The sequence below is a fragment of the Somniosus microcephalus genome, chromosome 11 (genome assembly GCF_052327205.1).
Source record: "Somniosus microcephalus isolate GS21.2 chromosome 11, FLI_Smic_1.0, whole genome shotgun sequence".
Lineage (NCBI taxonomy): Eukaryota > Metazoa > Chordata > Chondrichthyes > Squaliformes > Somniosidae > Somniosus > Somniosus microcephalus.
The window spans coordinates 197,702,221-197,714,212 of NC_140997.1; the positions used below are offsets into that span (position 1 = coordinate 197,702,221).

At 39.2% G+C, this 11,992-nt stretch overlaps 1 protein-coding gene across 4 annotated transcripts; it reads left to right on the forward strand.

Annotated features, from left to right (window-relative positions):
* The first annotated feature begins 471 nt into the window (after window positions 1-471).
* Window positions 472-5,168, forward strand: selenok (selenoprotein K). Of its 4 annotated transcripts, none has more exons than XM_086001647.1 (5): window positions 472-577; window positions 2,010-2,100; window positions 2,219-2,305; window positions 4,172-4,261; window positions 4,915-5,168. In XM_086001647.1, exons 1-5 carry the CDS (start codon window positions 559-561, stop codon window positions 4,916-4,918), a joined length of 291 nt encoding a protein of 96 aa, XP_085857773.1. In that variant the 5' UTR covers window positions 472-558; the 3' UTR covers window positions 4,919-5,168. The 4 variants fall into 4 exon arrangements, with proteins under 4 accessions (XP_085857773.1, XP_085857774.1, XP_085857771.1 ...); XM_086001645.1 differs by having other exon boundaries at window positions 562-633; XM_086001648.1 differs by lacking the exon at window positions 4,915-5,168 and having other exon boundaries at window positions 4,172-4,265.
* Window positions 5,169-11,992: the final 6,824 nt, after the last annotated feature.

An 11,992-nucleotide genomic window follows, 5' to 3' on the forward strand; every position in this document is an offset into this window, starting at 1 on the left:
GGAACTTCTTTACCCAGAGAGTGGTTAGAATGTGGAACTCGCTACCACAGGGAGTGGTTGAAGCGAATAGTATAGATGCATTTAAGGGGAGGCTAGTAAGCATATAAGGGAGAAGGGAATAGAGGGTTATGCTGGCAGAGTTAGATGAGGAAAGACGAGAGGAGGCTCCAGTGGAGCATAAACACTGGCATAGACTGGTTGGGCCGAATGGCCTGTTTCTGTGCTGTACATCCTATGTAATTAGATATAAATAACTGCCGACGGTAAACAAAGAGAAACGTACACACTGTAGAGACTGGCGATATAAACAGATCAGTTTTTACAGCACGGTTACTGTATCGGCATTTCATCGATTGGAGGAAGCAATGGTTCGCATAGGCTTCTCCTTTCCTTTTAATGCTCTCGCTTTTATTCGAGTGCTGTTGTTCGCTGCAGCAGAACTGGGGCTAAACCGGAAACGGCGGCTTCCAACATGGCGGTTGTGAAACCGCTCTATTCCAGGCCGCGTGACCGGAAGGGGCCTACGCGAAGCCGGAAGCGGAGATAAATCGGGAGAAAATGGTGTACGTGTCCAACGGTGAGAGAGCGGCAGCGGTTTGAACTGTGTCTGAATGTCTCTAAGTCAGGGTTGTAGTAAGTGGCGGGTGCTTAAACTAATCGAGTGGTCTTGAGGCCGAGGTCGGTGGGCTGTAGTTTACCTGAGGGGACAATTCCATCCCTTCCAATGTGTGTCTTGTTTCCTGTTCATCCCCCGACACCAGTGTGTCAGTGTATTTTCATTATGCTGCAGTCACCCTAACACACTTTAAACTCCCGCACCCTCGCCTCGGCTAAGATGAAAATTATAAGCATGTAGACGAGGGGGGGAAACTAAAAAGCGATAATATACGTTTGTGGAATCAACGGCAGGTGTCTACGCAGTAAACATTTAAAGCCGCACCACTCTACACAGTTTAATCAATTAAACTGGGATGCACTCGGCCAGAAGAGTATGAGAAAGAAGAAAGGGACTTGTACAAATGTAAATCTTAAAAGTATCTCCGCGTTTCGCATTAAAAAAAAAAAAAATACCTTCAAGTACAGTGACTTGTGTAGGTAAAATGTGTAACCATTTCCTCCACAAATAGCAACAGCCAGTTAATTTGCATGTTAGTATTTGTTTAAGGAGAACTGTTGACCATGATACTGGGCCTGCTTCTCAAATAGTGTTATGGGTTCTTTGGACATGGGATCTATTCACTGGAGCAAGCACATAAACCTCAGTTTAACATTTGATCTTAAAAATAGTGGGGGGGTTTTTTGTTTAGTTTGGGTGGAATCAGTGCTTGAAGGGTGTCTGGGTGACCAACAAACTGGCATGTTGAGGTCTGGAGAGATTTTGACTCCTGGTAAGAATCACTGCTTGACGAGTAGGTGGGAGCAGGAATTTAGCCTGTCAGAGACCGATGGGAATTGTACCCGGCGGTCAAGTAAGTGGTGGGTGGGGAGTACAGAGGTGATCAGGGTACAAAGTCCAAGGCAAGGGAGACCCAAGGTTTATTTGTGGAGCCCGGAGGAGGGAGACTTTCAAAATCGTGGCCAGCAAATCCCCTGAACAGAGCTGTTCATAGCTGAGTAGAAAGTTGTTTTTTATTGGTTTATATAGAGATTTTCATAAGCTCACTGCTGGACATGATATTTCTTCAATATATCGTCAGTACTTGTTTACAACTATGTTAGAAAGATAAAAGGCTACGCAAGAAAAAAAACTTTGACGGGTGATTTTTGATAATTATTTTGATCATCTGGCGGTTTTGTGAAACAGCCAGATGAAGTCTGGTCATAGCTACGTCCTTTCCACACAGATTGTAGAGAAACTGCATTCTAGGATTTGAACTGGCCATTGTAAGCTGTAGGGGCTAAAATGGACCAAAGCATTTAAATGTTTATTTGATGAATATATATTTCTACATTGCATTGTGTACTGAGTAAAATGCATAAACATTATTTCCTGTAATTCTTTTTTGCAGGGCAAGTTGTGGATAGCAGGAGCCAGACACCATGGAGTTTGTCATCAATTATTCATTTTTTCTGGGGAATAGTGGAGTTTTTTTCTTTTTTGTAAGTTTCAACTTGCATTTATCTTTTTTGAATATACGTAATACCTCGACTGATTAAAGCAATATATGAAAGCACTATTGATTCTGATAACTAATAAACGGTTGTGTTCCACATTTAGCTTTCGGACATTGTTCAACCCAGCTGGAGCTGAATATAAAAGAACTGGAAGTCAGTCACCCTGGGGTAGACCCGACGATGGAAGAGGGTAATTCTATGTTAAAAGCAAGCAGAGGGTATTTCTTTCTTTCAGTAAAATACCTTTTTCATTGTTCTTTTGAAGCTTTTCCTTCAGATCTTTTCCTCCAATTTTCTCTCCTTACTCCTGCGCTGCTGAAAATGGCAGTTCATACAGGGGTACACTCCGTAGGTATTGGTGGCCTCTGATATCTCAGCCAAGTGGCCATTTGTTATGTGTCAGCCATTCAGTGGTGAAGGTCCTCACAGCTCAATACAACCTGTCATTTGAGGTAACCATGTAGTACAAGGGGGTATTGAGGAGGAGAATTTGACTGTTGTCACTCCTTACTGTATATAAAGTTTTTTTTTTTTTAAACGTAATGCCTTGATACATAGAACAAGGAACCTTGGGCTTTTAGGATTTATTTTAAGCTCCAATTAATCGATATAGCCTACAACCATAATAATGAGAATAAAAATAATATTGGAAAAAATGCATCAATTTAAAGAGCCTCTTGTAAAACAAAATGTAAAATTTAAATATTTTTGTTCAGTGTTTAAAATGAACAGATTAACACCTTTTTTTTAAAAAGCAAAGGAATTTCATATATCGGCTTCAGTAGCTCCTCAAAGTAAGCACTGACTGTTTTGACCAAAATTATTGAAGCAAATATATAAAAAAACAAGAATGTTAAAGTTAATGACAGTCATTTGTAATTTACCCTTTTTTCTGCCCTATGTACTAATTGGAACATTAGTTCTTAAGTTGTGGATGTAAGTTGATCTTGGAATACATTCTGGAAATGTTAAAATAGATGGGGATAATGCCACCTTAAACACACCCACATAAAATTCCTTTTGATATTTTAAGACATTTACTATTGGTATCACACGATGTGATTTTAAGGTGTTGATTATGTATACTGATAATAATTTAGCTCCCTTGCAGTTTCGTGCCTTGTGCAGTATTTTGATACATTCTTTGATAAATTGAAGTAAATTCTGTACAATACATTGATGCTATTTTTGTTTGGAAAAACTGGAAACTTCTACTGAACAAAGCTACAGATTTAATTGAAACTGTTAAAAGTACTAAATCAAGTAAAATGTTGAATCTGGAAAGATAAAATGGCAAAGCTTCAACATTTGTAAAAATTGTTTTTCTAAGTGTGACTTGTGATTTTGTTAACTGCAGTGTTGTGTGGGCAAACATGATGAGGGAAGAGTAATTTCTAACTGATGAATTGGTATGTTTTCATTACATTTTGAGGAAACCAAAAAAATGTTGCTTTCATATTTGCCTTGTTTCATTATTTTACAGTGTAGCTAATAAAGCAATCCATAGACATGAAACAAACTAAACTGGAGGTGCTTATTGTTTTTTTGACCAATGACTCCTGTAGTGTGTCGGCCTCCTGCAGCCATTAACCACATTGAGCTACAATTTTTTAGACCCGCAGTGAGAAGACCTGTTCTTCACTGCTAATCTTCCTGACTGCCATCATTCTTAATGGGGCTAGTAAACGTGCTGCTGCAGTGGCAACATCATAGCATCAACAGAAACATATTAACTCTGTAGTCATCAATACTCCGTGTATGTAGCCTGGCCAAAATGTCATGGCCAGTCAGTGCGTTGTCATCGGTTCATGTGGAGACTGGTGATGCAATTTAAAAGTAAATTCAGGAGAGCGGCATTCTCAGTCCCCTCACTCACTGACCAGTCTATAATGTACAAGACCCTTGGGGATTGCTTATCAAATTTATATGGAAGATTCTGGCTGTATGTAACTTGTCATCCTGGATTATTACCTGTAATAGGATTCATATACACAGCCAGCTCCTAATAATAGCAATCTTCATTTAGTAAAGCAAGGAATTTAATTTTTTTAAACAGCCCTCCAGGAGTTCCACGGAGAAAAATGGGTCGAATAAATCACGGTGGAGGAGGTCCTGCACCACCTCCAATGTCTGGGGGATGAGGAAGGTAAGATGTGTTTCCAAACAAGAATACGTTGTTACAATTAACATTACAAACAAAGTTACGTATGTAAAATGATTATTTGCTGACTAGTTCTGTTAGAATTCTAGACATTTTTTTCTCGTAATCTTTCAGCCTCATGTTTTTCTATGTATAATGGATTGCAAATCAAATAAAAATAATTATGGCAGGCTTAAGTATACCATAAATCACTTATTGTTTACAAGCAAGAAAATAGTTAAACAAGTCAGCAGGGCCACTCGTTACCAGGCCAAATTAGTCAAATTCCATTCTTATTTCATGGGGTTTTGTGATTTTTAGTCGTATTTTCAGGGATTGCATTCCGCAGTTGTCCATTTTTCCAGTAAACCTGTGCTCTTGGTCATCAGTTTCATGGTGTTGGTTTGTAAACATGACCAGTGATGCACTTGTATTGGGGTTGATCAGGAAATGTTCAGTCTGTTCTAAACATTTTGCCAATTGAGTTTGGGGAATTCCAAGTGCAAAACTACATCCTACTGTTCTATGGCAGCGTGTGTTACACAATACGCCACTGTGAAATTTAATTTGAATAATTACACATTAGAATCAGATGTTGGATTGATTATTGTGGGGAGAAAAAAAAAGTGACGGATATATTTTGTAAAACTCCTTTACAGGTAAACGCCTGCTTTCCAAAGCAGGCGCCTGGACGTGCATCTGCAAGGTGATGTGCAAGAACGTTGTGAGAAAATGGGAAAGATCAGAAGCGTTACTGATGATGTGAATGCACTTGTCCATCCAGAAGAGTTGCTCTCTGTAATATACACTGATTAATGATGTTGTGCTGGGAATACCTGAATTTAAAGGCACTGGCACAATGGAAAGGCAACTGTACAGAATCTTGTGTTTAATTAAATTGACTTTTCAAGCATTCCTTTCAAAACTTGTATTTGAATCGTCCTATATGGAACTGAGCTTTTGTTCTTCAAGTCTTGGCCAATAAAGTATTTAAGAACTTTTCATTTTGCAGACTAAAAATGCTTAGTCTGCAGTGGTGGAGCAGCAACACTCGATACTACAATAATATTTTCGTTAACTACATGTCTATCACGTGTGGAATCTTACCGTTACGCCTAATAGACTCCCAAGTCAAACTGTTGAAATTCACAGAAATCATGTCTGATATGGGCACAGGTTGGCAAGAAGGAAGTCCTAGCAACCTTTTTGTGTGTAGAAGTATGACTAGTTTAATTTGCAAATACCATGCATCTTACCACTACAGAGCACTGGTAAGCTTCCTGCTAGGACCCCTGCCTACCCAAGGCGAATAGTCACCAGCTGTCTTTTAGACAACTAACAAGCTTTTCGCATCAGACACAAGATCCATGAATCTCCTTTCAAAGAGCATGACGAAAGGCACAACTCACCCTACAGTGTGCGAGTGCATCGTCACCATTCTCCTGCCCACAGCTAAGATGCACACCATGCCCAGTCAACTAATGGTTCCACCAGTTTGACGTGTGGAACTTCAGAAGTAACTTCCTTTCTGTAACCCTATCTAGCTAGCCATCGCATACGTATTTGCATTACCTGGCAATGAGAATGCTTTCTCGCACCCAGTCACAACAAGCCTCCAGTTTTCTCATCAGCTATATAACTTTTCTTTGTCAAGCATAAGGGAAAGACCTTGGAACAGTTCATGACATGCCAGCCACTAAATGTTCTTGACATCCAAATACAATACTGCACATCTTGATACTGGGTATTTATGTAAGGGGCTTTGCAAAGAGATATGCTTCTATAGGAACAGAAGTACCCCATTCAACTTCTCCAGTATGTTCCACCATTCTATCAGATCATGTCTGATCTGTACCTCAAACTCCATTTACCCACCTTTCCTCCATATCCCTTGATACCCTTACCTAACAAAAATCTATCACTCAGTCTTAAAATTTCAATTGACCCAGCATCCACAGCCTTTTGGGGGTAAAGAGTTCCAGATTTCCACTCCCCTTTGTGTGGAAAAATTGCTTCCTAATCCCACTCCTAACTTGTCTAGCTCTAATTGTAAGATTAGGCCTCGTTGTTATGGATTCCACCACCAGAGAAATTAGTTTCTACCCAATTGAATCCCTTTATCATTTTAAATACCTTGATTAAATCGCCCCTCAACCTTCTAAACTCAAGGGAATACAACCCAAGTTTATGTAACATGTCCTTATAATAAAACCCTTTAAGTCCCAGTATCATTCTGGTTAATCTGGGCTGTAGCCCTTTTAAGGCCAATTTGGCTTTTCTGAGGGACCGGGCCCAAAATTGAATGCAGTATTCCAGTTATAGTCTGGCCAAGGCTCTGTACAACTGAAACATCACTTCCTCACTTTAGTATTCCAATCCGCTTGAGATAAAAGCCAACATTCCATTATCCTTTTTGTACCTGTGCACTAGCTTAGCGATTCGTGTACATGGACACCTAAATCTCTTTGCTCCTCCACAGACCTTAGTCTCTCACCATTAAGAAAATAATGCAAATTGTACTACTCGAATAACCTCACGCTTCACCACATGGAACTCCATCTGTCATAGTTATACCCACTCTCAGTCTGTTTATGCCCCTTTGTACTTTGCTACTCCCAACTACACAATGTATTATGCTTCCTAACTTAGAGGTTGATTTTAACCATTCCTGCCCAAGGGTACTGAGTGACAGTTTGGTGTAGTAGACCATCCCTTTCTCCTTGCAACTGTTTTCACTTTTTTGCCACAAATGTCATAGTTTGTCCTGCATCTCAAAAATGGGCTGAACAAAATCCTTCCATTGTACACCTAGAAGCTCCATGAAAGAGAACTGTTTGCACATGTGCCTTTTAAAACAAGCTAAACTTGCATTGAGACTTTGCTGTCATTGAAGAAACATAGGAACAGGAGTAGGCCATTTAGCCCCTCAAGGTTATCCGCCATTCAATGAGATCATGGCTGATCTGTGACCGAACTCCATATACCTTTGGTTAACAAAAATTATGAATTTCAGATTTAAAATGAACAATTGACCATAACCAACTGACGTTTGTGGGAGTGAGTTCCAAACTGTGTAGAAGTGTTTCCTAACTTAATTCCTGAAAGATCTGGCTCTAATTTTTAGGCTATATCCCCTAGTTCTAGACTCCCCAACCAGCAGGAATAGTTTCTCTCTACCCTATCAGTTCCCCTTAATATCTTGAAAACTTCGATCAAATTATCTCTTAACAATCTAAATTCCAGGGAATACAACCCTAGTTTATGTAATCTCTCCTCGTAATTTAACCCTTGGAGTCCTGGTATTATTCAGGTAAACCTACGCTGCACTCCCTCCAAGGCCAATATATCTTTCCTAAGGTGTGATGCCCAGAACTGAACACAGTACACCAGGTGTGGTCTAACTAGGGCTTTGTATAGCTGTAGCATAACTTCTACCCCCTTGATTTTTTGTCGTCTAGATATAAAGCCAGCATTTCATTAGCCTTTTTGCTTATTTTCTGTACCTGTTCATGACATTTTAATGATCTATGTACATGGACCCTTAAGTCTTTTTGGACCTCCATTGTTTCTGGCTTTCTAGAAATGAGAAAGACGAGAATGACCTTTTCCTCCTCACACTGGGGACCTGAAGAACTATGTTAAAGTTAAAATTGGCATCCACCAAATCCCCAGGTACCAATATCAATCAATTACTCTGACAGATGATTTTTGTATCTTCCAATTAATACCCTTTAAGATCTTCCCTTGAGCCATGCAAATTCCTAATGTATTTGGGAGACCCACTACCATATTGCATAGATTAACTCATTGTTCAAAAATAAGTAGAGTTCAGTACATTGCCAGGTAAGTTTCCAAGCAACAGCTGCAAAAAAGCATCACATTTCAGATCATAGTTGTGTTTTTGAGGAAGTACTGAGTGGAGACCAGGTGCTCTCCACAGGAGGAATAGAAGTTGGGAGAACCGTGATCCTAGTTCACTGTTGCACAGTAGTTAGGTGTGTGTGTGTGACATTTTGGCCTATGAGTGGATCATCCACCTGCTTCCTTGACATCAGGAGATAATGATGGGCTGCTGAGAAAATAGAGGAGTAAAAAGTGAAATTTAGTTTAACGTTTTTAACCTAGAACTTTAAAAACTAGTTAACAGAAGCTGCCTGCCAGTGGCAGTTAACTGTCAGTCAGCTGTAAGTGTTTCTCTTGAATAGGTGTTAATCACCAGGAGAAGGGGAGTTGAGTCAACACAGAGCAGGATTAAAATGGAGTGTACTTAAACAGTGTGTTTTATTTGGGAAGAGGTTGCTGCTTTTTGCCTACACTACTTGTAGTGCTTTGTGTTCCAGCTAGATATTTAATTTCAGTACCCATTACTTAATCTAGATCAAGTAGTCAAGAAACTACACTGTAAACTAAGTTACCTAATTACAAATTAAATTAAATAAAACAAGGTCATATAGGGATGGCAGTGCAGGTGGTGTGCCGCAACTGCAACATGTGGGAGTTTGTGGAGAGCAGAGTGATCCCGGACAACCACGTTTGCAGTAAGTGCCTGCATCTTGCGGAACTTCAGCTCAGAGTTTTTGAGCTGGAGTCTGAGGTGCAGACATTGCGGGGCATCAGGGAGAGTTACCTGGACACTTTGATCCAGGAGGCAGTCACACCTGGAATATTGTGTACAGTTTTGGTCTCCTTACCTAAGGAAGGATATACTTGCCATAGAGGGAGTGCAACGAAGGTTCACCAGACTGATTCCTGGGATCGGGGGGGTTGTCCTATGAGGAGAGATTAAATAGACTAGGCCTATATTCTCTAGAGTTTAGAAGAATGAGGTGTGATCTAATTGAAACATACAAAATTCTTACAGGGCTTGACAGGGTAGATGCAGGGAGGATGTTTCCCCTGGCTGGGAAGTCTAGAACCAAGGGTCACAGTCTCAGAATAAGGGGTCGGCCATTTAGGACTGAGATGAGAAATTTCTTCACTGAGGGTGGTGAATCTTTTGAATTCTGTACCCCAAAGGGCCATGGAGGCTCAATTGTTGAGTATATTCAAGACAGAGATCGATAGGTTTTTGAATATTAAGGGATATGGGGATAGTGTTGGAAAGTGGAGTTGAGGTAGAAGATCAGTCATGATCTTATTGAATGGCGGAGAAGGCTCGAGGGGCCAAATGGCCTACTCCTGCTCCTATTTCTTATGTTATGTAATTAAAAACAAGCTTAGTTTATGGTAATTTTATTTTCACTTGTACTTGGATATACACTTGAAGTGCCATAACCTGCAAGGCTACGGACCAAGAGCTGGAAAGTGGGACTAGGCTAGAAAGCTCTTTTTCAGCCGGCACAGACACGATGGGTGTAAATTTCTATGATTCTATAAAGAAAATCTTTGACCTGGTAGTCCCTCTTAAAGAGGTAGTAATGTCTTGTTGAGAATAAAATTGCTGGAATTATATCCATTTTCATTACTAGTGGGTTAATAGAAGTAAAGCAGCATAATATAAAACAATAATATTGAAAGGGGAAAGAATTAACATTTGATTATACTCACTGCATCAGTTTTATGCAGTGTCTTGTGTATTCCTGATTTTAACTGAGCCAGTAGGAGGCAACACAGTTACTGTTGAATTTGTTTAAAGGATCAAAAGACTCAAGGCGGGTGAAAACTGCATTAACATGGCATCAGCACTGAAGAAGCACTCAAATGTAAATATGTTTGCTGTTGAATGTCTGAGGTGCTGTCTTCGGATGAGATGTTAAACTGAGGCCCCGTCTGCTCTCTCAGGTGGACGTAAAAGATCCCATGGCGCTATTTTGAAGAAGAGCAGGGGAGTTATCCCTGGTGTCCTGGCCAATATTTATCCCTCAATCAACATCAATAAAACTGATTATCTGGTCATTATCACATTACTGTTTGTGGGAGCTTGTTAGGCACAAATTGGCTGCTGTGTTTCCTACATTACAACAGTGATTACACTTCTAAAAGTACTTCATTGGCTGTAAAGTGCTGTGGGACATCTGGTGGTCGTGAAAGCCGCTATATAAATGCAAGTCTGTTTTCTTTTATGTATTTTATGTGAATCCCCTGATGGCAAATTCCCAGCTTTTTAAATTTGTTATATAAGCTTATATTCATCAAAGCTTAAATGACAACAGATTTGGCTTTATTTATCATGTACAGTGCGTATACGTCTTTTAAATTTTTCACTGCACTTGAAAAAGTTTTAATTGGTTTCCATATTACAGAATACAAAATAAAGTCCACGTGCAACACAAATACATCTGTTATACTTTTGGGTTCACAGTTTGCCAAGGTTAATAAATGCTTGACAGTTTCATAATTACTTTTATGCAAGTGGTAATAAATTGAAAAGCACTGAACTGTCAAAGAGGGGAGGAGAAGAAACTAACTCATTGTTTCTATAAATTAAAATATATTAAAGAAATGAATAGATTTCAAGACCAAATCAAACTTGGAGAATTTTCTTTGAAGATCAAAAGTACATGGGGTTAGAATAGCTTTGAAAAAGGTCTCCCTATCCAGGTAATGTTAAAAAAGGCACTTCTACTTTTAAGGAGAGATTCATGTATTTAATCTTTCCCTGTGGATCAGCTACTGGGATACTATCAAGTGGTTCCACAGAGAAACCTGCAGATTGGCATCTGCCTGAAAGGATTCCAATCAGGTGCTAACATCAGCTGGGTACATAGCAGTACAACTTTCCATTAATTTGCAATTAATATAAAAATTAGTAGTTGATTTGAATCTGTTCCAAAATTGTGTTTCACCAAATGGCTATTAAATTAACTTGCCAGAGTCAAGGTACTCTGGGATTTTTAGACATTGTCTTATTCCAGTTTTATTTGACTAATGCACTGATGGACAATATGGTACACATGAAGCCGAAACAGGTTTAAAATGTAATGTTTTTCATATTGATGCAGTAAGTTGACCAGAATATTAATTATACAGTAACCTAGTGGCATAATTGGTAAATTTACTAACATGCTGTGAATCAAAGCAAATTTTGTTAGCTGATAGACAAGGGATAAATATGCCAGAACTCAGGTGCATTACAGCTAAAGAATGAAGTATCCTTTTGATTATTATTTTGTGTGTATGTGTTCCCTAAGGTGAGGGGTGCTAGCATCAAGCCAATCTAGGTCATTAAGGATGGCTAGATACAGAGTACTGATTTTTAAGGTAGTCATAATTGCCATCACATCACATTTGTTTTCTTAGTTGTATAGCAGAGGCCCAGAACTGGGACAGTTCGGTTGATCTGTAACTTTCATCCATGGGATACTTCTGCCTCTTTTCAAAACCAAAAACCTATACTGTGAAGTTAATGGGATTATAAACATAAAATTCATTATCAGTGGCAGATTCCATGTGACCTAATTATTTACACAATTGTCATGTCAAAACAAGGGGATAAAAGACAGAACCTTTCTTTTGTTCATCAATTTTTACTGGATTTCTGAAGGTTGTTCAAAATAAAAAGTTTTGTTCATGTGAAACATAGAGATACAGTGAAAGACTTTCTATCAAGAGGCTGTAAGAAGGAACTAATGGAACATTGAGCTGTAATGGACAAATTATGCATATCTTTTAAAATATTGTACTTTTGTCCAGCTCAGTGAGATTACTTGGCTTTGTTTCAACCTTACTTATCTGATGGTAGCCAGAAAATCTCCAGCAATGGCCACTCTTCCCATACCACACGGTTACCTTTGGAGT